The following is a 26,888-nucleotide window of genomic DNA, read 5'->3' as shown; positions in this document are numbered from 1 at the left end:
TCAACAAAGTATTTACTCTTCCTTTATCCCGTAAATAGCCGACTCGGGCGAGCCTGCTGTCGAGGCATCGGATGCAGGCGCCGCTGTGGCGCCGGTTCGGGAGAAGCGCGCAATCTCGAAGCACGCTGCCAAGAAAGATCTTCCGCAGAATGTGAAGTGGAAGAAAACTTCGGCACGTGGCCCCAAGCCTAAGCCCCTGATCGCCGGGTAGGGCCAATAATACCTCAACCTCTGATGTCGGTTTTCTTCTTTTGTTGTCAAGCAAGCAACTAACTTTTATTTCTGCAGGGAGGCTCTGACGGACACACAATCTCAGACGTGCATTGCGTCTGAGACCGCAGCGGCTCCGTCTTCCAGTGCCGAGGCTTCAAACCCGGCCACGGGTGAGGCCAAAACCGCCGCGGATCTGACATCCCCCGTCTGGGATGTCGGCTCGAGCGTCGACGCCACGGTCGTCGGCCAGACGGAGACTCCTGTGGCCGGAGGCTCGACAACCGAGGCCGCTCCTTCCTGGGCTACAGTCGAGACGTCAACGGAGCCGCAGGCCTCAGAGACGCCACGATAGCTGGCAACGGGTCCCTAGGAACCCCAAGGACCACAGCCGACTCCGACGCCGCCTTCGTCTCCATCATAGCCGGAAGCCGCCCAAGTTGCTCCCATGCGGGCCAAGAAGGCTAAAGGCCCCGCTGCCGCGATAGGACCGGCAGCTCCGGGACCCACTGGTCCTCAGCCTTCCGGCATGCATCAAGGGGTTCCCCTCTGGACGACCAGCGGGCACAGCTAGGGGTCGCTGGGCCAGTTCGTAATGGACTGGAACAGTGCCGACAGTTACGAGGTGACCTCCAGCACCCTCCAGGCGGCTTGGCAAAGCCCGCTGGTGGGACCTCCACCCACGGTGACTCCAGAATCGGTCGCCACCCAGATGTACCAAGCAAAGGTGGCCTTGTTTGAGGCCAACCGATCTGCCGAGGTATGAAGAATTCCTTAAAATATTTTTCTTTCTATTCCAGCATAGTCCCCGAGGTTTAGGGCGAGTAAGAATTAGTCGGCCACAAGATTATCCCCTTAAAATTTCAAACACTCTGCAACACTTAGAAATGTCAAACATTTATTCCCCACGATTCAGGACGGGTTTCGAATTGTCGGCCTGAAGCTTTAGAAACTTCAAACACTTATTCCTCGAGATTCAGGCCGGGATTTAGAATAGTCGGCCTGAAGCTTTAGAAGCTTCAAACACTTATTCCCCGAGATTCAGGGCGGGTTAAGAATAGTCGGCCCGAAGCTTGTAATTGCCGACTTTTACTGTACAAACTTACCAGCCAATTGTTGCTTTGCAGTCCTGCATGAACAAACGCACCGCTACCTTCAAGACTTTGCCTGCAAAGTACAAGAAGCTGGAGGTGGAGCACGAGGGTCTGAATGCTGACCGCAAGAGCCCGCCGAAAGAGGGATCCAGCCGCAGCAGCAGGGGTGCCGTACGAGTATGACTTGGTGGACTACCTGGTCAGCATTGTGAGCCGGGTCAAGCCACTCAAGTCATTCCGTGTCAACATGCTGAATGCCGGCATCCGGGCCTTTCGCGCGCTGTGGCTGGGAGAAGAAGCTCCGACGGACATCCCGAAGTTGGCCAAGCGCTTGCTGGAGGCCGAGTCTCAGCTGAGTGACTGGCGGGAGTCGGCCGCGCGCATCGGCGCCGACAAGGCACTGTCGTTCGTACTGTCTTGGTACGACGGCATTAACCTCGACGTGCTGCAGTCGATGCGTATCGGCTCCCCCTACCTCACGGATCCCGAGTTGGTCGCCAAGCGCAAGGAGCAGGCTTACTCCTTCATCTAGTATGCCGATGTGCATACGTTTGCGGAAGGCCCGCCCTCCGACGCCGAAGCCGAGATGACCGACGGGGGCGAAGAAGCAGCGGATGAGGAAGCTGCTGTGGAGTCGGCCTCCACCGCAACGAAGGCACCGAGTTCCAGCGCCAACAACCCCTCCGTCTCTTCTTACCTAAGTTAGAAAAAACTTTAGAAATATCAGATCCCCGGAATGCCGGGTGCAAATGTAATCGGAATACTTTTGTTTGTAAGACATCTCGTTTTTCATTTAATTAAGTCTTTTGCTTATCGAATTCCCGACCGAGTCCCCGAGTTCATTTTTTCTCTTAGTGAAATTTTATGGCTTCGGTTCTTCTGTCTGCCTTGCCGGCGTTCGACGTATGAATCGCAAAGTGATAAAACCACCCTTTCGAAAAAAGTGACTCCACAAATTCACTCGGCAACAACCGAGTTAAAAAAGAAATGCCGAGTTAAGATAATGTGCATCTCGGATCGCTTCATTACTTCTTTCCGCAGTCGCTTTTCATGTGTTCGATTTTTTTATACCCGTCTATAGCTTGCCATGAAGCCGGGTTGCGGACAGCAGCGAAGTCATAGAAGAGATTTTCAACACCGACACACTACTAGACCGACATAAGATTACGCAACTAAGCCACGCCGACATACGAAAGATAATTGCAATTCAGCACTTAAATGATATAGAAGTCCCCGAGTTTCTTTTAAGAACTCGGCGGATAATTTTATTGTCTTAAAACATGCAACATAAGAAAAAAACGATACAAATACTCAGCTCTCAAGTATAGAACGGACGAAGCAAAGCTACGTTCCATGGCCCCTTGGTCTCTTCGCCTAACTGGTCCATCCTGTTCGCCTTGGGATCTTGTGCATCTATAAGATAATAGGAATCATTGTGGAGCGCTTTGCTCACAATGAAGAGTCCTTCCCATGGAGGTGATGGTTTGTGCATGCCGGCTGTGCGCTGCATAAGTCAGAGGACAAGATCTCCTTCCTAGAAAACTCGCGGGAGTTCATCCAGCCAGCATCCCGGAGTACGTTCCAATGGCTCAATTAGCCGAGGTATTAATCCGGCTAAAACCATGCCGTTTTCTCTTTCAACTTGTCCATTGGATTGAGGATGTGCTACGGAAGCGACATCCAGCCGGATTTTTTTCTCCGCACAGAATCGCGCGAAAGGTCCCTCCGCGAAGTTCTTTCCATTATCCGTTATGATACTGTGCGGGTACCCATATGTCAAGATGATATCCTTCAGAAATGACACCGCGCATCGGCTTCACCTCAATCCATTTGGTGAACTCGTCGACCGTAACCAGGATATGCGTCATGCCTCCTCGCGCCCGCTTGAACATTCCCACCATATCCAGACACCAAACAGCAAATGGCCAGGTGATTGGAATAGTCTTGAGCTCGGACAGCGGCATATGAATCTTGCTGGCGTATTTCTGACAGCCGTTACACTTCCTCACTATGTCTTCTGCCTCCTGTAGTGCACTCGGCCAATAGAAACCATGACGGAAAGCTTTGGCCACTAGCGTTCTCGAAGATGCGTGATGGCCACACTCTCCCTGATGAATATCCCGGAGTATTTCTTGCCCTTCTTCCGGTTCGACGCATCGCTGTAGGACGTTAGTGATGCTCCTCTTGTAAAGCTCGCCATTGGTGATGGTGTACGCCTTCGCCCTTCTCTGAATTTGTCTTGCCAACACTTCCTCTTCCGGGAGATTCCCATCTTTGAGGTAAGACATTATCGGTTGCGCCCAAGCCGACACAGGACGAGTAGTGAAAATCGGCTCATCCGTTAAATCTATATCCATTGTCTCAACCGCCATTGCTTCTGCCGAATTAAGGCACCCAGTCCCCGGGTTACTGGAACTGTTGCCACTGTCAATGTCCATGGGGGTGACGTCGGCCTCTGAGCTCGTCGGGATAAATATGGACTCCGATTCTGGTGATGGCTTGATGGATGGCTTGCGTAAATGCTCTAACGCCACACTAGCCGGAATAGCCTGTCGTGTTGAGCCGATTTTCGTCAATGTGTCGGCTGCCTCATTTTCCGCCCGCGGTATATGATGAAACTCACATCCTTCGAAATGGTTGCTGATCTTCTGAACACGGAAACGGTATAGCGCCATATTGGCATCCAATGCATCCCAATTGCTAGAGACTTGCTGGACGACCAGATCGGAATCACCAAAACCCTGAATCTGGCGGACTCCAATTTCTTTCGCCATTTTCAGTCCGTGCACAAGTGCCTCATACTCAGCAACATTGTTGGATGCTGCGAAGTGAATTTGCAATACGTAAGTTGGTCGCGCTTTGGCGAGGTCAGAACTATGCCGGCACCAAGCCCACTTTTCATCTTAAAGCCATCAAAATGCATTTTCCAGTAGTTAGTTTCCGGGGGCGGTGGCTCATACTCCATCTCGGCCCAATCCACCAAGAAATCCGCCAAAGCCTGAGATTTCACGGCATCCCGTCTGTCGTACTGCAGCGCATAGAGTGCCAACTCGACAGCCCATGTTGCGACTCGGCCGCTCGCGCCTTTGTTACTCAAGATTTCCGAGACGGGCGCGTCACATATAACTCGGATCTGATGTGCCTCAAAGTAATGCTTTAGCTTCTTTGCCGCCATATATACGCCATACGCCATTTTCTGGTAGTGGGGATAATTTTGCTTGGACGACGATAACACCTCACTCAAGTAATACGCTGGCCTCTACACCGACTTGCAGTTTTCATCCCTTTCCACTACGATCACGGCACTAACGACTCAGTTCCTTGCTGCTATGTATAACAATATAGGCTCCTTCTCCATTGGCGAGGCTAATATTGGTGCCGTAGCAATCATCTTCTTCAGCTCTTAAAAAGCTAGGTCTGCCTGTGGCGTCCACACAAATTTGTCGGTTTTCTTCATTAGCTGGTATAAGGGCATAGCCTTTTCACCTAGCCGACTAACGAAACGACTCAGCGATGCTAGGCATCCAGTGAATTTCTGCACATCTTTGAGGCACTTTAGCAATTTCATTCTTTCTATAGCGGCAATTTTCACATGGTTCGTTTCTATACCTCGGCTTGATACCAGGAACCCAAGCAATTTTCCTGCCGGCACACCGAACGTGCATTTGGCCGGATTCAGTTTCATTCGGAATCTCCTCAGATTTGCGAATGTTTCCCGGATATCATCCAGGAGCGTGGCGCTTGGTTTGGTTTTTATGACGACATCGTCGACATATACCTGCACATTTTTGCCGAGTTGATCGTGCAAGCATTTTTGCATGCACCTTTGATAAGTGGACCCTGCATTTCTCAAACCAAACGGCATAGTGCGATAGCAATAAGCTCCGAACGGGGTGATAAATGATGTCTTTATTTGATCATTAGGGTTCAGTGGTATCTGGTCAAAACCAGAGTATGCGTCTACAAAAGACAGCAACTCACACCCGGCAGTGGAGTCGATCACTTGATCGATCCGAGGTAACGAAAATGGATCCTTGGGACATGCCTTGTTTAGGCTGGTGTAGTCGATACACATGCGCCACACCTTGGCAGCAGTTGGGTTGTCTTTCTTCTTCTCGACCATGACCGGGTTTGCTAGCCAATCGGAATGCAACACTTCCATGATAAAGCCGGGAGCTAGAAGCCGGGATACCTCTTCCGATATGACTTTCCTTTTGTCGTCAGCGAAGCGTCGAAGGGGCTGCTTCATCGGTCTTGCATCTGGTCTGACATGCAATGAGTGCTCAGCCAACTCCCTCAGCACACCTGGCAGGTCTTGAGTTGACCATGCGAAGATATCCCGATTCTCACGGAGGAAGCTGCTGAGCTTGCCTTCCTATTTCTCTCCCAGGCCGGCACCAATGATGACGGTGCGGTCCGGTAACTCGCTGTCAACCTGTACCTTCTTTGTCTCTTTGGCTGCCTGAAAGGCCACACTTCCATGGGGATTGGTCATAGCCGGCAGGCCAATTTGTGCCGCCTGAGCCATCGCAACAGCGTCTTGTAACTTCTTTTTCTCGCCAGCGATGACCAGTGACTCGGCCAAAGCAAACCCACCGCTGCACATTCCATTGAGCGTTTGTAGTTGCCAGTGATAGTTATGGTACCATTTGGTCACGGCATCTTCATCTTCAGATAACCAAAGTGAGTAGTAACCATGAACTTGGCGAGTGCCGGTCTGCCAAGCAGCCCATGGTACGGACTACTAAGGTGCACCACCTCAAACACTAGGTTTTCGGTCCGACAGTTCTCCCTGGTGCCGAATAAAATGTCCACTCAGATCTTGCCTACCAGAGCACAAGACACTCCCGGCACAATACCGTGAAAGATAGTCTGGCTGGGCTCAAGCATGTTATCTGTAATGCCGAGCCTAAGCATCGTGTCCCGGTACAGGATATTGATGCTGCTCCCATTATCAATGAGAACCCGAGTGAACTTGACGTTAATGTCGGGCCCGATGAGTGTCGGGTCGACCACTAGGGCATATCCGCCAAGATTGGGCATAACCTTGGGATGGTCTGCTCAGTTCCAGTTGATCTCCTGCTCCGACCAATACATGAACTTTGGAACAACCGGCATAACAGCATTGACCTCCAATCTCTCGCCTGCGCTGACTTTGCTTGTCAGTGGGCTCAGTGATGAAAATCATGTAGCTCTGGTGATGCTCCTTGTGCTCATTTCTCCCGGCATACCCCAGGATTTCTTGTTCTTCCACCTGGTTGACTGCATTGTTTGCCTAAGGGGTTCCCTGGATCTGTGCGTTTGCGCCTGTGAGCGGTGGAGGAGGGGGTAACCGACTTGCTTCGCCCTTCTCGACCCGCTGCATCCAGCTGCATTGCCGCGTTGTGTGGTTCGCCGGTGAAAGATCGGTATGGTCGACTAGAAGGGGGGGGGGTGAATAGGCGAGACGAACAAATTTTAACTTTTCCTTTTCTTGAAAGATACAAACACTTAATCCTAGGGCTTTCTAAATTCTCTAAGGTGAATGTAACCCTAGTATGAAGTGCAATAGCCGAAGCACTAGCCGAACCAAAGTATTGACAATGAAGTAAAACAAGTAAGTAAAGGGGGCAGATATGATACCACACGGGAAGATGAAGATTTCACCAGAGTTTCACCTATTGGGATCGGTGTACGTCTTCGTTTGGAGGAGTGCTCTCCCACAAAGGGAGAGACGCCACGAAGGCTCACTGTATTCTCCAACTCACCACACCACAAAGGTGGGATGAGCTCTCACAACACCACAAAAACGAAGTGAGTTCCACTAATGGTTTCCTTGAAGGCGAATGCCAAACCATTACAAACAAGGAGAAGGGCACAAATCCACAACTCAATTGGATGCTCCTTCCCAAATCCTCAAACATCTCCTCACAAGATTGGAGTGCTTGAAGAGACACCTTCTGGCTAGGGATCCCAAAATCTCAAGTGTAACAAAATCCACCAAGGAAAACGAGAGGAATCAACTTTTGATTTGGTGAAACCCTAGATCAAGCTCTTCTCAACCCTTCCTCAAAGTATTAGCTAGAGGGAAGCACTAGGGAGAGAGATCTCGAGATTTGAAGCTTTAGAGGTGAAGAACGCTTGCAGGAATGGGGATAAGAACCGTTGGGAAGACCCCCTTTTATAGGAGTCCCCGATTTCTGCCCGTTATGTGCTGTTTCTGCACTGGGCGGTACTACCGCTTGCTCAAGCGGTACTACCTCGAGCGGTAGTGCAGCACCGGTACCGTGCCAGTGCCGCTATATGTCAGTAGCGTTTTGCTACCACAAAGCACTGGTGCGGTGCCGCGAACGGTACTACCGGCCTGGGCAAGGCAGTACTGCCGCCCTGGAATGAACACATGCAGAATCCCTTTGGTTAAGTGATAGGTTTTAGCTATCCTTCACGGGTGGGATTGAGGCTATCTGGTGGGTGCAATTTGGTGGTTGTGTGTACGTGAAATTGATTCACCCAAGCCTTCCCAGATGAACTCCCTCTTTATAGTACGGATTTTCCTATGACTCAATATAAACAAAAAGCCGAAATCCTTCTACGCTTTTTTCCTTTGAGGGCAACGAACCGCTTTGCTTGATTCTATATAATTTCTGAAAACACTTAGCATACGGTTAGTCCAACTATTAAGTTGTCATTAACACCAAAACTCATTAGGAATCGAAATGCCCTTTCAGCCGGCTTGTTGGGGTTTGTTGTGTGAAAACGACAAGGCTGATCCAACATCACCTCGAACGTATACTTCGGCTTATCCTGCCAAGGCTTCTTTTGTTCTCCCTTCTTGACCCATTGCCGATTTCCTCTTTTCTAACGCTGGCTGGAGCTGGCATCAGGTTGATCCTGAATTGCAGCGACATGGGCTGGCCCATACCGGTAATCCGGCCTATCATCTCTTCTCTTGTTGCGATGATCTTGACGATCGTTCCTACGGAATGCCCCGGCAGGATTGTATGTCGGCTGCTCCCTTTGTGATTCTGCCGGCATCAGCGATGGCTGAGTCGGATCGCCAAACGCATACATGTCAGCTATTCTGATCCTCTCAGATAGAGTGGCTGGCATCTCTCTTTGTAGCTTCTGCCACCGCATGCTGTCGTGTCGGCATCCTTGGGCAAACCAGGCTATGGCTTGCGATTCCACTATCCCTTCGCAGGAATTGCGGAGATTGTTCCACCTTGTCAGGTAATCTTGGTCAGTCTCGTTGTCTCTTTGCTTGCACATGGACAACTGTTGAGGACGATTTGGCCTCTTAGAAGTGCTAGTGAAATTGCTGACAAAAGCATCCTCGAAGTCTATCCAGCAATTGATGCTGCCCTCCGGCAAGTTGTTCAGTCATATCTTTGCCTGCCCTACCAGCATCTGGGGTACATAACATACTGCCCATCTGCGGTTGCCACCTTCCACGCTCACCGCCGTGACATAGTCTTCCAACCAATCTTCCGGCTTAGTGCTGCCGTCATACGTTCTTGTACCCTTGGGCAACTGGAAACCCGGGGCTGGTCTCTCCCTCATGATCCGATGCGCAAAGCAACGCGGTCCCGGAGGGCCTTGCTCCTCTAGAAGCTTGGACAAATAAATTCTGTCAAGCCGATGTCGGGCATCCAGAGGTGATACTTGTCTGTTCCCAACTCGGGCACTGAGCGGGCCGAGATTGTCACGCTCTCGCCTGATATAACCCTCGTCTCCCATAGCCGAGTACCCGTCATCGTAACGGTCATACCGGCAATCTTCACCTAGATAGGGGGGGTTGCGCCAGACACCCTGCTGACCTGCAACAGTATTGGGTGCCGGACCCCGAGGTCGGTGTCCATGATCAAACGTGTAACGTTCTTGCTGGTCTCGGCGATTGTCGCCGGGACGCAGGCCGCTTTGGCTGTCATCAACCCTTAAGACTATCTGTTTCTCTGCCAGAGCTGGGTCATAACACTCCAGCTGCTTATTCCAGCCAGAGTTTACGCTTTTGTCCCGTTTGCCACCAGGTGAGGACGCTTGCTTGTCAACGCGGCCGCCGGCATCTGCAGCCGAGTGAATAACCTGAGACGCACCGGGTTTGCCGTGCATTCTCATATATGCCTCATTCTGCTCATTTTCTGTTTGGAGCAGCTCTTTCACACGCAGTTGCTGCTGCCGAAGTGCCTCTCCCGTAAGATTCGGCAACTCCTCGGCCGCAGCCTCGGCAGCCCTGAGTTTTTTGACAGGGGTATTGTATTTCGGCTTCAGTGCCGAGGCAAAACTAGCCGACACTGCTGGCGCACCCCTACCATCTCTTGTCATCTCGACATTCAAATTCTTGCCACGGTTACGCACCTCCCCAACTCGGTTAGGGTTAGTAAACGCAATAGAACTAAGACCATGGGCTTTGTTATACTCACAGAGCGAGATGTCGAGCTGTTATCAAGCTTTAGCGACGTCGACTGCTTCCTTCAGCAGCTTCTGTCTCTCCAGCTCCAACTCTGCCTACAGCGGGGCCGGATTAGCGTTCGACGCTACCGGCGCGGTCAGCCGTTCGGTGGAGGCCTGGATCTGAGTTGGCTTCGGCGGCAGAGCCGATGTGCCGGCTTGAGAGGCGATGTTCTCCGGCTTCTCCAAGGGGAGCTTCGCCATTCTGCCAGACTTGGTTGGGACCGCTCCACTTCCTGCAGCGTCCATTCCTGCATCAACACCATGAGCCGTTACCATGACCTCCACACGGTCAGCGGGGCGGTCGGCGTGCCGGCCGCGAACCTTGCAGACGGCGCGAGGATCTTCGGCCATCACCACCTGCTCTAGGTACCTGCAGGGACTGTCAGTAGCAACATAAACCTCGTGCATGCCAAAGTTGATGAAGCGGCCTGCACAGGGAAGCGGTGCGCCGTTGAAGCAGCCCGCGTTGTTGTCGATGAAGCCCAGAGAGCCGAATCTCTGGACCAAATCAGAGACCACGCGCTCTCCGGTGATGAGGAAGCTTCCCGTCCGGATGAAAACCCCAGCTAGCACCACTGCTAGCCCCACGGTGGGCGCCAACTGTCGTGGTGGAGTCACGACAGATGCCATAGGATGGCTTAACTTGGGGCCGATGGACGATGGAGGATCCGGAGGAGGGAGGATGTGAAGGGAAATACGCACAAGTTGCGCAAGCACACATGGATTTACCCAGGTTCGAAGCCCTCTTGCCGAGGTAAGACTCCTACTCCTGCTTTGTTGTATTAGCCGAGATAGAGAAGCTATACAATGGCGCTCCTTGAGCTGTATTCTTGGGGAAAAAGAAGAAGAAGGGGAAACCCTAGATGTCTAAGTGCACCCTCCTCTTCTACTGAGGGGTAAGGTTCTATTTAAAGGCCGCCCATGTCACACTGACATGTGGGCCGAGTCTAACGTCATCTTCTTTGGGCCCCACCCGGCACGCATCTTGGTTCCCTTCGGGTGGCACCGTAGGGGACAACACAACTTTACTTTTTCCTGGCACCCTGCAGAAAGTACCGCTATCCTCTGCCGGCTTCCGTCAGAGATTCTCTTTCGGTGCTTCCTCTCTGCAGTCGCCTAGCGTCAGTACGTAGGCGCTAACCGCTTTTTCTGAGATGATGATGGCGCTGCTTTACTTTGCACCGCGTGGTCAGGATAAGACCGTTGAGAGATCTCGGCTATCGCCGGTATCAAGGTGCTCGTCCTTATCCTGCAAACTCATAAGACAAAATAGCCATGCCGGCATACGCTCGGGATGCCAGCTTAGTGTTAGTTGACTTTACGATGCCGGCATATATAACTATGCCAGCCTTGCCTCCGTCATCTCGGCTAGAGTTGTGTCGCCATGACCCTACCTGGGGTCATCCCCCCGACATCGGCGGCTACGTGCGCAAGCGTGTCGTGTTGCGAATATCAACTAGGGTTGAGAATTGTTGCATTGGCAACGAGGGAACAGCCAGAGATTCGTCAGCGTCTCGCGAGTTATCATCCATCAACAACGAGCTCAACGAGAGGATCGGGCTACTCCTTATCAGGAAGTCCTTGGGGTGTGGTTCAGAGCAAGTGGACGGGGCTTGGCGCGAGAAGGTGCAGGCGTGGGCGAAGATTCGGCGTTGATTTCTCTGCGTGCGTGCGTTCGGGAGAACGACCAGGGGAGGAAGACGAAGCCTCAGGGACGCGGTGGAGGACGTGGTCGTCGCTGGCATGCTGGAGCGCGGCCACCGCTCCCCGCACGTCGGACCCGGCCATCCAGATCGCCGGCAAAACCACGAGCGGGCCATGAGCCGGTCCGTCTTACAAAGCCCATTGGCGAGCTCCATGGCCATTGCGGCGTCGCCCGCCTCGCGCTGTTCGATTTCGATGGCTGGGCACCCGAGTAGATCGCGTTGTTATTGTTGTTGGAGGCAGAGCGGGGTGGTTGGGGGATGGCGGAGCTTGTCGATGGCGGCGGCCACATGGCAGCACATCTCGTATGAACCCCGTGTATCCGCGTCTCCCTTCGAGTCCACCGGCGGTTGGGAGGGTCCCATCGGGCCGGCGGAAGCTAGCGCTGCCGGGAGGAGGGGCCGTTTTGCCAGAGTGGACCTCCATGATGCCCGTTGCATGGTCGGCACCCACTTAGTCGAGGATGCAGCTGAGGCGGGTTGGGGTTTGGTGGCCGGCATCGAGCATATCTGCTAGGCTGAGTGGATTGGCATGCGCGACGGAGTCGAGGGCGAGAAGACGCAGGAAGGAGAGGAAAGGAGAGAATGGGTGGGTCCGGCAATGGAGAGAGAGGATGGCTTAACGGGCTATCGGGGCGGGTCAGGTTTGTCTGACGTGTCGCCTGACATGTGGGCCCGACCTGTAAGAAAAACTGTCAACTCGCCTAAACACGTCATTTCGGACTTGTTATTACATTGTGACCGGAAAAGTATGGTTTTTCGGTCAAATTAGCAAAAGTGCTGCCCACGTGAGAACGTTGCCCCGAAATGTGTAGTTTTGTGAAATTTACTCAAATATTGATCAAGATTACAAGCACAGTGTAGTACAGTAACATCTGGCCACAACAGAATTATGGTTCCATTTCGGCCCGAGCAAGAACCATGCAAGATAACTAAATCGCTGACTTGTAAAGAACACAGGTAATCCTAATTAAGCTATAACTGACTACACAAATGTTGATTGAAAGTTAATTGTGCAGAGACTCAGGTGAGCAGCAATCTTAACTTCAAGGTGACACTTAGTTATGATGTCTTCGGGCGGGGAGTGGTGTCGTTGTACCCGATACCCTTCCGTTTCGTCGGGAAGATCATGAACACGAAGCTGGACAGGAACGCCATGCCCAACGGCAGGTTCTTGAGCAGCTCCTCCGTGTTCCTCCCGGGGTTCCGGCCGAAGAAGCAATTCTGTAGCGCCACGTCGCTGAAGGCCACGACGAGGAAGACCACTGCCGTGAAGAAGGCGTGCATGAAGTCGAGCGGCCGCAGGCGCAGCCTCGCGAACTCCTCGGGGCCCCACTCCCGTTTCTCCTCGTCGCTGGAGAAGTTGAACACGTTGAAGCCTCCGGGCGTGGCCACGCCGTAGTAGAGCTTCCCGTCGCGGCCGAGGACGCTGTCGGTGAAGGAGAAGAAGAGGGAGAAGAGGGCGAGGACGGCGACCAGCGCCGCCGTGAGCCACTGGTTGGATCCCGCGCAGTCGCCGCGGTTGGTGAAGGACGGGGACAGCGCCTGGTACGCCAGCACCGAGCCCGTCGGCAGGAGCTGCGCGAGGTTCGCGGCGCTTGACATCACCTTGTCCGTCGCAGTGGCTGCTGCTGGTGCTGCTGGCGGTGCTGTGGTCGGGTCAGCCTCGCCCTTTGGCGTCGTGGTTAGGGCTGCTGCTGCGGCTGCCGCGGCCGTCGGCGTGGCTTCGCCGTTTGTGGAGGAGGCATGATCGACCTGGATCACGGTGGACGACGGTGAAGATGCTGCCATCGTGTGGTGGTCGAGTAGGAATATCCTGAGCTGTTCCATTCGTGTGGCTACGCCGATGTCTGTGTTTATATAGGTAGAGGGTGTAGAGGGTGAATCCGGCCTTGCGAATGGTTCCAAGTTCAATGGTAAATTGGCACGCGCGCGCACGCGCGTTGATTTTCTCTGCATGGTCATATTGCACGCTGAAGGGCTGTACATATGTTGACTTCAACTCTTTTATGCGTGGAATAATATATGTCTCTTTACATTTACAGGCTACTATGTGCCTACTTGGAACTCTCTCTAGATTTTTATTCATACAAGTTGTAACCAATACGTACGTAATACGTATGGTTTTACTAGTACGCTACGTAACATCTACGCAGCCGTACGTAGAAAACAAAAGTCTGCCGTTTTGACCGTGATTAGCAAGTAGTCCCTCCGTCCAATAAAAAATGTCTTAACTTTGACTAAATTTGAATGCATCTATACATTAAGTCATGTCTAGATACATCTAAATTTTAACAAACTTGAGACATTTTTTGTTGGACGGAAGGAGTACGTATTCTTATGCGAAGGTGAGCTGGACACAGAACCTAGTTATTTATTTTTATGTAGAAACATCGTACTCTACATGTCATATTGACAATGACATCACACGTGTATTTCCCCGCAAAATGAATAAATACTGTGCATATACTGGCATGGTTCTGGTCTCTGCAAACTGTTTTACTACGTGTACCAAGAGAAAACTCCGAGTCATCATGCATGTACAAAAATTTCTTTGTGGATTTTTTTTAGGGAAAGCCGTAGGTTAAAACCTACTACTCTCTCCGATCCATATTACTTGTCTCAAATTTGTCTAAATATGCATTTATCTATGTTTAAAAGACGTCTAGATACATGTAATATTTTGACAAGTAATATGTATCGGAGGAAGTAGAAATTTTTACTAAATAGATTGTCTAACTACATGGAGGAAATGTACATGAGAAAAAGAACGAAAAAACAATGAGTCAATCGATTCTCTTAAATTAGCATAGCTCTTTCTTCTTGCCCATCATGTAGTATGGATTCTAGATTGTTGGTTGATTCGGCACTCGGAGCAGGCTGACTACTGTAGTTTATTGTGATATGATCCTAACACGCTCTTCAAGTAGAAGTAGGAGTCACACGGGTGTCAGACATATCCATTAGTTTATGGATTTGAGTAGGAGCATTTCCTACAAGATTGAGTTCTCAAATATCCTGCTGCATCTAAAGAGGTTGGCCTGGACCAGGGTGCAAAATCAATGCTTCGCGTCTCTCGGGTCGTCCTCCAAGCGACCGTATCACTAACCGATCACTGGCGGGCGTTCTTAGGAGCCCGACACTGATGAGTTTTGGCCGCAATAAAAAAAGCTCACGGCTAGCATATAATTATACCGGCCCATGATTCTAAACATCGTCGCATGTAGGCAGGCAGCACATTCCGTTGTACCCAAAGCAACAAATCCCAAATCACATATCAAATCCATCAGGGATTACAAACAGGCAAAATCTAAAAAAAAACAAAAAATTCGCCAACGCTGGGGAAGCCTTACCATACCGTCCCTGGAACAAACACAACAGAGAGAACACAACAGAGAGAAATCAATCATTGGTAAACGCAAGAGAGAGAGAGAGAGAGAATGGAGAGACGGAGAGAGAGGGAAAGAGAAGAAGAGACTCACCGACGGGATAGAGGCAAGCCGGATCCCGTCCGCTCCAGCGCCCTCTTGACCCGCCCCCGCCGCTCACACCCCACCGCGCCGCGACGCTCGCCGGCGACGTGGACGTCCTCCCCTCCTGAACACTAGCACAACTGGTACATCCTCTCCATGCGCGGCGCTTCATGGCTGCAGAAAAAAGAGAGAAATCATAGAGGGAGAGAGAGATCAGAGAGAGATGGAAACTCACCGACAGATCCGCCACTGCTGCTTCTCCTGGCACCTTGCGAGACGGAGGAAGGGAGAGGGGCGGCATGCTGGTGTGGAGGAAGGGAGAGGGGCGGCGGCTGGTGTGGAGGAAGGCACAGGGCGGGGCTGGTGTGGAGACAGGAAAGAGGAGGAGGAGGAGATGTCTGTGCGGCTGGGGAGGGGACGAGAATCGGAGGAGGGAGAGATGTGCGGCAGCTGGGGAGGGGATGACCGGCATAGATGTAGATGTAAAGCTGTCCACTGATGTGTGTTTTTGTGATTTTTGCAATTTTTTATCTTTGGCCGTTAGTGGCACGCTTTCCGGTGCCGTCACTCATCAGGGTTCATCAGTGACGTGTGTTGGGCACTTGTCACTGCTGAAGGTTCATCAGTGACGGACGTGGTACGCCTACCACTGATGAGGGGTCATCAGTGACGGGCGTTATGTGTCCGTCACTGATGAGAGGTTCATCAGTGACATGCGTGATATGCCTGGGACTGATGAGGTTCATCAGTGGCGGCCAAAAAAGGCCCGTCACTCATGACCGGCCACTTATATTGCGTTTTGTAGTAGTGGACATGGGACGCGAACCCTAGCTCGCCGCTGCCAGCCCCTTCTCCGTCCCTTCTCTCCCCTCGCCGCCGCTGAGGTGCTCGCCGGCTTCAGTCGGGGCTACCGGTGAAGGAGGCAGCGGGGTTTCCTAGCTGGTCTTCGGGTGGCCGCATTCGAGCACCGGATTGGAGGGTGTCTGGCAACGCTTGCCTTGCCTTCCTCCAGCAATCGGTCCCCTAGGCTCGCCCCCGTGGATCTGGTTGCCCCGCCTCTTGTACTTTTCAAGGAGGCTGCGGATTTACAGCAGAGGCCGGCGGTGGATTCTTCTTGGTTAAATCCTTTCCTCCACAGATAGTGTCTCTTGTACTTTTCAATTTGATGAATGGCACCTTTAGGAAGGATAAAAGTGCTCATGCGTAAGGAAGGAAGTGAAGGAAGCACTGATTTCTTTATGGAATTAACATAATAAATAGATTTATGATTCGAATAGGAGCGTCCTAAGTATCCACTGTATATTAGTGTCATTGTTGGTGCTTGCAAGGAAGACGTGCATGACGGTACTGGTGCTATATGTAGCTCATGATCGTTGAGAAGGTTTTGTTCCAAGGTTTCAGCTTCCTGACAGAGCACTACTACAAAAATGCTTATCAGTAACGGGCGTAAAACAACATCAGCGCCGGGCATCCCACCCGCCACAATCTGCATGTCAGTGATGTATGCATCACCAGTGGCGGGCACAAGGGGAGGCCCGACACTGATACAATTTTGTCCAAATAAAAAAAAGCCCGGGCCAAAGCAGCGCGCTGTTGCCCAGACCCAAACCAGCACCCGCTGCTTGCGTTGCATGCTCCACGGCGGCGGCGCGCTCCTCCACTTCATCTCCACCGCGTGGCATACCTGCAGTAGAGAGAGAGAGTGGTGAGAGAGAACGAGAAGAGAGAGAGAGAGATAGAGAGAGAGAGAGAGATAACCAAGAGGGAGATGCGTACCGGATCCGGAGGCACACTTCACGGCGGCAGCAACTCGACGGAAGCCGAGGCTGGGCAGGCGGTGGGGCAGGGACAGGCTCCTTGTCGATCTGCAAAAAAATCAGAGAGTGAATCAGAGTGAGAAACAGAGAGAGATATTAGAGATAGAGGGAGGAAAACAACAACCGATAGGAGGGGGGGATCCGAGGGCGGCCGGGTCAAGGTAGGGAGTGACGGCCGGGGTCGGGGGCGGCGGCAGCGGCCGGGGTCGGGGTCGGGGAGGGCGGCGGCGGGGCGGGGCGGGGTGGGGGGCGAGGGCGGTTGCGTGGGGCCGGGTCAGGGTGGGGGGCGGGGGGGCGGACCGGGTCGGGGTAGGGGGCGAGGCTGGCCTCGCAGGTAGAGAGAAGAGAGGGAGAGAGATGCGATCGGGAGGGAGATGGGAGGGTGGCGACGACGGTTGAGAAAGAAGGGTGGCCAGTGGGGAGTTTTATATGTGCCCCCAAACCCTAGACCAAGTTTGCGCATTAGTAGCGGGCCTTACAACAAAGCCCGCCACTGATGCGTATAAATTGTTGTATTTTCAATCTTTAATTAAAAATATCTTTGTCAATAGTGTTTGGCATGTAAAGATGCACTTTTGTGGAAAATTAGAAACATTATTATCAACTATGAAAGAGAAATGGCCATTTTGAGCCATATTAATTGTACTTACTTCACAAATTAAAATACTACATTTTTTGCATTTGAAAAATGGAAAATCATTTTTACAACCAAAACTATGTAAACCACTTTGTCAGTATTGTTTGTCATGACAAGATGCACCTTTGGGCAAAAAATGGATACATTATCATGAACTATGACGTAGAATTGGACAAACTTTTGTCATTTGGTTTAAAAATAAACCTCAACTATAGGAAATAACAAGATTGTACTACATATGTCATTTTTCAAATGTTACCGTATGATATTATTATTCCACTATGTTAAGCAAGAAAAAAAATAAGACTTCAGCAAAAAGAATCACATTTTTCTAATTTTTTATAAATTAATTATGATTTTTTTCAATCTTCAAAGGTCTTCAGGAATCATTAGTGGCGGGCCTAGACGTAAAGCCTGCCACTGATGTGTGTTTTTGTGATTTTTGCAATTTTTCATATTTGGCCGTTAGTGACGGTCTTTCTGTACCCGTCACTAATGAGGGTTCATCAGTGTTGTGCGTGGTACGCCCGTCAATGAGGGATCATCAGTGACGGCCCGTTACTGATGAGGTTCACCAGTGACGGACAGAGAAAACCCGTCACTGATGACCCGTCACTTATGAGTGTGTCGTGCGCCTCATCAGTGACGGGCGCGATATGTCCGTTACTGATGAGGTTCATCAGTGACGGGCATGGCTTTTGCATGAGGATCTGTTAAAATGGAGAGGTATACTTAAGCAATGCTTTCTTATATTATCTCGAAACGAACCGCGCTTCCTTCGAGGACAATTTGCGCGCTTAGCAAAATTTTGGGTACAAGGGTTTACTCAGAACTTTCTGTTGCTCAGCAGTCAGTCAATGAAATGTGTGTAACCAGCAGCCACGTACGAAATGATAAGGGCGTGCGTCAGCGTCAGTACTGCGTGATACGCTGTGGCCGCTGGTGCTAATTAATTAAGCGCCCGTGCAGACAATTGACGGAAAGAGACGTTGACACGGTACAAGGCATGATCGGCTGACCGACGACGAATTATGTGGTCGCTACAGATCGATATATGGTTGGAGCTTGCGGTCAAGATGTCTTCCAAGTCTCCCGTGAAAAGCAAAGAAACTTTCAGGGCCCGGGCCCGTGTTTATGACCCCATATACGACGTTGACCCACAAGCGGACGAAATGGAACGAAAGCCGCCTTTCCTACGTATCATGCCTATTTTTTCTCCGCAAGATCAAATTTGTTTGAAATGGAAGGTTAAAATATTTATCATGGAATGACGAGGCCAGAACATCAAAAAGTGCCTTCCCACGTGGATATTGCCACAAATTACCGTAGGAATTTTTGTTAACCGCAAATTTTGACAGCATTTAAATCATTCTTAATTGTGGTAGTATAAGAAAGAACTAGCATGGTGCAGAAAAACGAGTATGCAACACTGACGCATTAAAGATTTCTACCGCGTAAATCAGGAGCATGTTGTACTAATGGATCGCGGGATTATCGTCGGAAGTGCAAACCCTTGAAGCAGAAACAGAGTAGATGTCATGTGTTAATGCGGTCTAGTGGACACTTGAAAATGCGATGGGTTAACTATTAGAGTAGCTCTACTGTGCGAACTGATCCTAACTCAGATATTTGGTTTCTTGTGGTGGAACCAACCCACACAGGTTCAAGTTGCAGACTTGACATGAGTGATTGTATTTCGCTGAATTTATTTTAGGATTAACCGCGCTGTGTTTTCAGTCGGAGTGACGTACCCGTCAACTACGAGACGAAAGAGAACACTTCCATTGCTGTGTAGACCGAGCAGTTATGACAAACGCTTTCCACTTTATATTATTAGCATGAAGAGAGTTACCCCTGTGACTAAGACCGAACACAGACTACCCATACATCAAATATCAATATTAAATCAATAACGTTATGTGATTTTCTTTGACAGCAATAAAGTTGTGTTAATAGTGTAAGGTTATATCTAAAAAGAAGTGGCAGGCTGTTTCCATTACATATTTGTACACCATCTCTTCTGTGCCGCTTGAACAACGGACGATGAATATAACAACAAGGCACGCCTCCAATGGACCGCAAGCACCTACTATTTCGCACGTTTGCAATGAACAAGCTATTCTGTGTAACAAATAGCTATCTTATCTTTACTCCTACGTCACTTTCAAACTCTATCACTTGTTGGATTGGCGTCAATGATCAAAACAAGGATACATGTGAATTATAATGAGCTAATATAATACTCTCTCTGATTCTAAATTCTTGACTCAAATTTGCCCAAATATGGATGTATCTACTTTTAGAAAACGTCTAGATACATGTAATGTTTCGACAATAATTTAGGATCGAAGGGAATAAATAATAGAGCAACATTCTCTTAAACATGTAGCATTTTTTTTTGTCCATAGCAACAAGTTCTCCCGCCGTACGTCTCATGACACAACTGTCTAAATACGCACACATCTAGGCAGTAAAACGCATCTAGATGCATGCATATTTAGATAAAGTTGTGATACTAAGACGGAGGCAGTAGTTCACATTGTGCTAGTAGTTCATGCGTGTGGTCAGAACAGATTGGATCAATTCAGTGAATATTACGGGCACTTGCGATGAATGAATTTGCGCTAGCCTTTTTTTGGCTGCAGATAGTCTCGCCATTTCGGCCAATACTAGCTACAGTCAAACCTCTCAAATACTAACCCTCTAGTTCCCATTCCATAGATGTTAATTACTCACTTTGAAATATGTTCTTTTGGCAACTCCTTTGATGTTAATTACTCTGCTTTAAATATATTTTTTTCAACGAGGAAACTCCGTTTTATTTTACTTCATACACTTTCCACTGTCGATTTATAGCTTTCAATGCCAAAGCGGAAGATTCTTTTCCTTTTTCTTTTGGTGGAAAAATACAACGTGTTTCCTCAAAATACTACTAACTCTATAGTTTTCACTCCATAGATGTTTGAAATATGTTTTTGGCAACTACATTGATGTTAATTACTCTGTTTTAAATATTTTTTGAACGGGCAAACTCCTTTTATTTTACGTCGCATACTTTGCACCGTTGATTCCTTCCAGTGCCAAAACGGAAAATTATTTCCCTTTTTCTTTTTGTTAAAATACCCAAGGTGTTTTCTCAAAATCTAATTCTATAGTTTTCACTCCATAGATGTTAATTACTCTGTTTGAAAGATGTTTTTGGCAACTCCATTGATGTTAGTTACTCTGTTTTAAATATATTTTTGACGGGGAAACTCTGTCTATTTTACGTCGCATACTCTGCACCGTTGATTTATAGCTTCCAATGCCAAAACGGAAGATTCTTTTTTTTCTTTCTGTGAAAAATACAAGATTTTTCTCAAACATATAAACAATTTTTCTTTCCTTCATAATATTTTTAGTGCTCAATGGGCCATGACGTGGCGGGCCTGTTTGGAAAATCATTCGGGCGGCAGATCGACTATTCGAGTATTTCTCGCTAGGACTCCCCGGCTACGGCGAGTAGGCATGTACAACACACTGACCCTAAAAGCTTCGCGCAGGAAAGTTTAAGTTATGGGTTGTGATGGGTTGCAAGACCGTGATGATCGTGGATGCTATCAGGGATCTTCAGCAAGAATTTTTGATGGTATAGTTGATCCACCAACACTTGAAGCTCTAGCCTGTGGTGAAACTTTGTGCTTAGCCCAAGACCTCAATGCTAAGAAGATTTACATCGCATCAGATGCTGTTGTAGTGATCGAAGGAATCTCAGAAGACAGTAGATGTGTTCTTATAATGCTATTCTTGGTGAAACATGAGTTATAAGTCGTGAGCTTCTGGACGCTCGTGTTTGTTCACGAGGGGAGAGAGTCTAACAAAGACACCCTTAATGTTGTAAGCCGTGGAATGAGTCCTTATACTTTTGATAAGTGATTGCTTAATAAACACCGTGAGTATCGTTAAAAAAATAATAGCTCCTTTGACACCCCTCATTTCATTTGTTCAGATGAAATGAAATCTATTTTTATGATCTCATTTGGTTGAATTTGGATTCCGGATTCAAAAATCATGTTTGTCTGTTACATGGATTTGTAGAGTCAGAGACAATTCCAGAGAAATGATAGCATGTAGAGAGGAATTGAGGTTAGTTGTATTGTGATTCCATGAAATTGCAAATTGAATTCATGTACTCTCTTCGTCCAACAAAGAATATCTCAATTTTGACTAAATTTGAAGTCATGTCTAGATACATCCAAATTTTACCAGATTTGAAACATTTTTTGTTGGACAGAGAAAGTAGTCAATTCCGTACCAACAAGTTAGTTTCTAAAATTCAAAATGAATTTCAGTATTCTAGTTTCTAACGATGGATGCCAAACCAGCAGCTGTAAGTATAAAAGAAGAAGAAGAAAAAAGACCAGCCAGCCGCTCCGTTCCCGCCCCGCTAAACCCTCCCGACTCTTCCAGAACCTTCCGGAAGAAGATTCCGCAATCGTCGCCTGTCCTGTCCACTCCTGATGGCTGCATCGGCGTCGGCAGCGGGCGGCGAGCCCCAGAAAGAGCTCCTATCCATCATCCGCGACTTCGCCGCCGAGAAGTCCCACGGCGGTAAGCATCCTCGCGACCCTTGGGTCCTGGCCGCCGCCCGAGAAACGCACTAGGGTTTCGCGTCATCAGCTCACCCAGGTGCGACTACTCCGCTTGCGGTGCAGAGCGCACGGTTTCAGGCCTGAAGCCGAGCTCGAGGCCGCGAAGCGCGCGCGGGAGGCCGCGGAGAGGGAGCTGCAGGGGAGCCAAGTGCAGGCCTCCATCGCCGCCGCGTCAATACAGGCACTCGAGGTCTCTCCTGAGTCTCTCGCCCCGAATCGGTGAATTATGTCTCCGTTTAGTGAGCCATTTCGCCTCATTTGATCCGACATGTTTTGGTGCGTTTAGGCGACGATCTCGCATCTCCAGGAGGAAATCTCCAAGGTGGGCTCTGAGCTGGAGGCCCTTAAGGTCAGGAATGTTGGAAATCGCAGAAAATAAGGGTCCTGCTATGTTGCTTCAATATGACGCTCTTGTGTGTTGATGTTGGTGTCCATGATTGGAATTGGAACCGGCGGGGTTGCGCTTTTGGTGCTTGATGTAATGTCTCTAAAAGAGCAAGGGAGACACTGAGAGGTGCACAGAACGAACTTTGTCTATTGCATTGTTTGTGTTGTTTTTGGGTGGGGTAATTTTGTTAGTAGCAACTAAATCATACATGCGCCTGCCCTGGTTGTTTCAGAGACGAGTTCTTCAGCCAGATGCAGGAGTTGAATGCAAGGATAAGGTATGTGCTGTTTGCCAGCTATGAATCCATTATTCCTCTTTCCTGCACATGCAACCTGCTGTAGCTACTAGCTAGCGCTCATCCTTTGTTTCCTACTTTTTCTTGTTCATGTCTATTTGGTACTTGCTTTCCCTGCTATCTGAAACTTATAAGTTTCTAGTTTGCTAACTGTGTATTTCTCATCCTTTGTTTCCTACTTTTTCTTGTTCATGTCTATTTAGTACTTGCTTTCCCTGCTATCTGAATCTTATAAGTTTCTAGTTTGCTAACTATGTATTTCTCCTTTGTAGGAAATTTCAACAGATAGCTCATGTAGAATTAGCAGAGAAAAAGGGCTCTGAACTACTATCAGCAGATGGTATGCAATGTCAACTAGTAATGAATATTTGCATACATAACACTACCTATTGCTGAACCCCTTGAAGGGCCTCCTGTAAATCTGGGATGTCCAAAATATTTCTGTTTGTTTGCTTCTGCGAAGTTATTTCCTTTTCTAGAAAATAGACCATGCATATGATTGGGGTTGCAAGAATTCTACGTCTGTGTTGTGCTTTAATATTGTTTGTACCTAAAAGCTTTCTATTGTTAGTTGTGTCAATCTAATGTCTTTTTAAGGCATACAAGGCTAGGTTCCACGTAATAAGGTGGTGGCTGATAAGCTGCTCCTATATTCCATTTCTCCATAGTAAGCTAAGCCCTGATTGTTTAATAAGCTAGCAAAATGTTCCATGCAGCCATTCAGGTGTTGTGCATCTACTTATGAATCTAATTTGTTTTACTAAACTTCAAGTTACTGTGATCGTTGTTCTTCTGTGACTATTTTGTTCACCACGTCCTCTGCAATGTGTTAAGGATATGAATTGCATGATACTTGCTTCCTTTCTTATGAATCTTTTGTCACCAGTGTATTATGATTTATAGAGCTGTACACTTTTGCTGAGCTTATTCTTTTCTGTTAGACGGAAATGTTTGCCTTGGCAGGTCATAATGTCAGTGACAAGAATGAAACTATTGACTCCGAAGGTATTTTGAAAGATTTGGTTGATAAGGTGAGCAAGATTGATGCTGAGGTGCATGTCTTGGATGGAGAGTATCAAAAAGTCCTGCTCGATCATGAAAAGGTTTGTCTCCATTCTCCTCCCGAACACTGTTATCCATTTGTCATTGTCTCTTGACTATTTTATTCACAAGAGAATTTTGTTATAAAGAATTTATGTGGAAGACGGTTGAACGACAGCTAAGTTGCTCTGTATATTACCAAACTAATTTTGCGTGCTGTGGACTAATGGACTGGACGCGTGAGTATTATCTGCATTTATGTTTCTGCAAGTAAAGAAAATAATGATATTTGTCACGGTTGCAAAGCATATATTAGTTTTTTTGTATGCGCATATGACCTACCCTGTGTATTTTGAAGACATTTTTTTATGATGAAACACCTAACCCAGGGAATGTCAATGGCTGGGCCTGATATCCTACTTAGGCAGATGCTGCTGCAGTACTGGAATACAGTATTAGAACTTCTCATATTGACTGGTTTTGCAGGAATGTGCATTATTGTACTATTACTTTGGATATGAGATTTAATAGCTCTTTCACAAAAGATTCGTCTTGTCTTTCAGCTTTGTCAAGAACTGGCTGCTATCCGAGCAAAGAGGACTCTTATGGAAGCTGTGGTGGGAGAGATGAAGCTGTTGCAAGAGCTCGGGGGATATCCTTTTTACCAGCTGCCACGTCAGTTCTAAAAATCACTACGTGCTAAGTACCTTTTCTTGAGCAATCTCGCTGAGCTTTCGCTTCCGCTCCTCCTTTTCTGTTGGTGGAATCTTTCTTTGACTCCAAACAAGCGGGTTGCTGAAGCAGAGAAAGTGCATGCTTCACTCGCTGAGGAGCTGCAGAGGCGTTACGCTTGCCCTGGCTGCGGAGTCAGCAACATGGTTGAGATGGAGGAGGCGCCAGTGGTGGCAAACTAGCTACACAAGTTGCTGGACAAGTTTGGACTGGTGAATTACTCTTGTTAGGTGGTTGGTTAAATTGGTAGAAGTCATTCGATCAACTGGCTGTACACTTCGATGCATCCATGCTGTTGCTGTCTAGTGCTGAAAAACGGTGAGAAGAAATTTCATCTCTCTGTTTCTTCATTGCCCTGGTCTCGTTCGCATTCCTTCGTGTCCCTCTTCCTCTCGCTTTCACTATCTGCTCATGAGATGATGATGAGACGAACAGCTTTGAACTTTCAAGTAACACAAATTAGTTACCCCTTCCGTTTCTTTTCATAAGATATTCTAGCTAGGGCTGTTCAAAAACAGGTTAGAATAAAACCGTAAAAACCATTGATCAGCAGCCAGTTCATGTTCCTTCATTGTCCCAACAAGTGCTGCTAATCCCAATTTCGATGCAATTTTTGGTTTTGTTGGCAGAATTTGTAGCATAATTGTGGGTGTTGTGCAATGACAAAGCCTGTTAAGGGAACTCCTGAAGTTGGTATGAAATTCAGAAGTTTAGATGAGGCTTGGATGTTTTGGGTAGCATATGGGGGTCATGCAGGATTTGATGTGAGGAAAAGGTGGACGAAGAAGAGCAAAATATGATGGTAAAGTGACATCATGCAGATATGTATGTGCCAATGAAGGTATTCCGAAAAAGGTTGAAAGAGAATCCATCCAAAAGTTGTTTAGAGCTGAAACAAGAACTAACTGTGATGCTAGGATGACTCTTGCATTCGAGCGAGGGTCTGAAAATTTTAATGTAACTGATGTAGTGCTTGAACATAATCACTTCCTTCATGTGCCACAAACCTGCCACTCGATGGCATCACAACGGACAATTTCAAAACCACAAGCTTTGAAATTGAAACCGTGGATGATTCTGCAATTAGGCCAAAATCTGCACATGAGTATGCGCTAGTCGTCAAGTTGGTGGACCATTTAACCTTGGGTTCACCTACCGTGACCGCATAAATTTTTATAGAGCAAGAGGCAAAGGGAGTGGTATTTGGACAGGCTGGAAGTATGTTGAAGTATTTTCATGATAAAATTGCAGAGAACCCATCATTCCAATATGCTTTGCAATTGGATTGTGAGGAGCATATAACCAAAATATTTTGGTCTGATGCTCAAATGATCCTTGACTATGTATATTTTGGTGATGTTGTCACATTTGACACTACTTTTGGCACAAACAAAGAAAAATGGGCTGAATGTTATACGAGAGATGTATTTAGTTTAGGAGTGAGAAGCACACAACTAAGTGAGAGTTTCAATAATGCATCGGACAATTTCAAAACTACAAGCTTTGAAATTGAAACCGCAGATGATTCTGAAATTAGGCCAAAATCTGCACATGAGTATGCGCTAGTCGTCAAGTTGGTGGACCATTTAACCTTGGGTTCACCTACCGTGACCGCATAATTTTTTTATAGAGTAAGAGGCAAAGGGAGTGGTATTTGGACAGGATGGAAGTATGTTGAAGTATTTTCATGATAAAATTGCAGAGAACACATCATTCCAATATGCTTTGCAATTGTATTGTGAGGAGCATGTAACCAACATATTCTGCGCTGATGCTCAAATGATCCTTGACTATGTACATTTTGGTGATGTTGTCACATTTGACACCACTTTTGGCACAAACAAAGAAAAATGGGCTGAATGTTATACGAGAGATGTATTTAGTTTAGGAGTGAGAAGCACACAACTAAGTGAGAGTTTTGGCAATGCATTGAAGAACCATTTGAAATCGAAAAGAGAAGCAAGGAACTAAAATGTGAATTTGAGTCAAGAAAAAGGATACCAAGAATAAAAATGTGTACACCTATTTTGCTGCAACCAAGCAAAGTCTACACTGCAGTTTGTTTTGAAGCTTTCCGAAGTGAGTATGAAAGATCCATGGCTGCATGCACCATAGTATTGGATGGAGAGAACAAATATGATGTTGCTATTGGGACTTTGCATGGTGATTTAATTTTTGAGGAGGACCGCATAGTGATAGGCAATCCTCTAAACCAAACAGCTTCATGTAGTTGCGGAATGTTCAATAGGACAGGGATATCGTGTGGGCATGGTTTGAAAGTTCTTGATTTGATGAATATAAAGACTTTGCCAACACATTATGTCTTAAAAAGATGGACGAGAGAAGCACGCAAAGGAAGTGTATTGGACACGCAAAGGTATGTCATAATTTGGACACTTCATATAATGTTGTCATTCACTCGTAAACTAATCAGCTA

General features: G+C 48.0%; 2 protein-coding genes across 3 annotated transcripts; one reads left to right on the top strand and one right to left on the bottom strand.

Annotated features, from left to right (window-relative positions):
* Window positions 1-12,242: 12,242 nt before the first annotated feature.
* LOC104582571 (protein DMP10-like) lies at window positions 12,243-15,384 on the bottom strand. 2 transcript variants are annotated; one of them, XM_024458665.1, is made up of 3 exons: window positions 14,920-15,384; window positions 14,791-14,800; window positions 12,243-13,390 (listed from the first exon to the last, which is right to left on the bottom strand). In XM_024458665.1, exons 2-3 carry the CDS (start codon window positions 14,791-14,793, stop codon window positions 12,500-12,502), a joined length of 894 nt encoding a protein of 297 aa, XP_024314433.1. In that variant the 5' UTR covers window positions 14,794-14,800; window positions 14,920-15,384; the 3' UTR covers window positions 12,243-12,499. The 2 variants fall into 2 exon arrangements, with proteins under 2 accessions (XP_024314433.1, XP_024314432.1); XM_024458664.1 differs by having other exon boundaries at window positions 12,243-14,800; window positions 14,920-15,084; window positions 15,146-15,384.
* Window positions 15,385-21,777: 6,393 nt separating this feature from the next.
* Window positions 21,778-24,917, top strand: LOC100830306. Its single transcript, XM_010232595.3, has 9 exons — window positions 21,778-21,954; window positions 22,059-22,185; window positions 22,282-22,344; window positions 22,490-22,509; window positions 22,616-22,660; window positions 22,951-23,018; window positions 23,642-23,781; window positions 24,283-24,371; window positions 24,507-24,917. Exons 5-9 carry the CDS (start codon window positions 22,635-22,637, stop codon window positions 24,631-24,633), a joined length of 450 nt encoding a protein of 149 aa, XP_010230897.1. The 5' UTR covers window positions 21,778-21,954; window positions 22,059-22,185; window positions 22,282-22,344; window positions 22,490-22,509; window positions 22,616-22,634; the 3' UTR covers window positions 24,634-24,917.
* Window positions 24,918-26,888: the final 1,971 nt, after the last annotated feature.

Source organism: Brachypodium distachyon, chromosome 2 (genome assembly GCF_000005505.3).
Source record: "Brachypodium distachyon strain Bd21 chromosome 2, Brachypodium_distachyon_v3.0, whole genome shotgun sequence".
Lineage (NCBI taxonomy): Eukaryota > Viridiplantae > Streptophyta > Magnoliopsida > Poales > Poaceae > Brachypodium > Brachypodium distachyon.
Note: the sequence above shows the minus strand (reverse complement) of the source record. Positions and strands in the feature narration are given on the sequence as shown.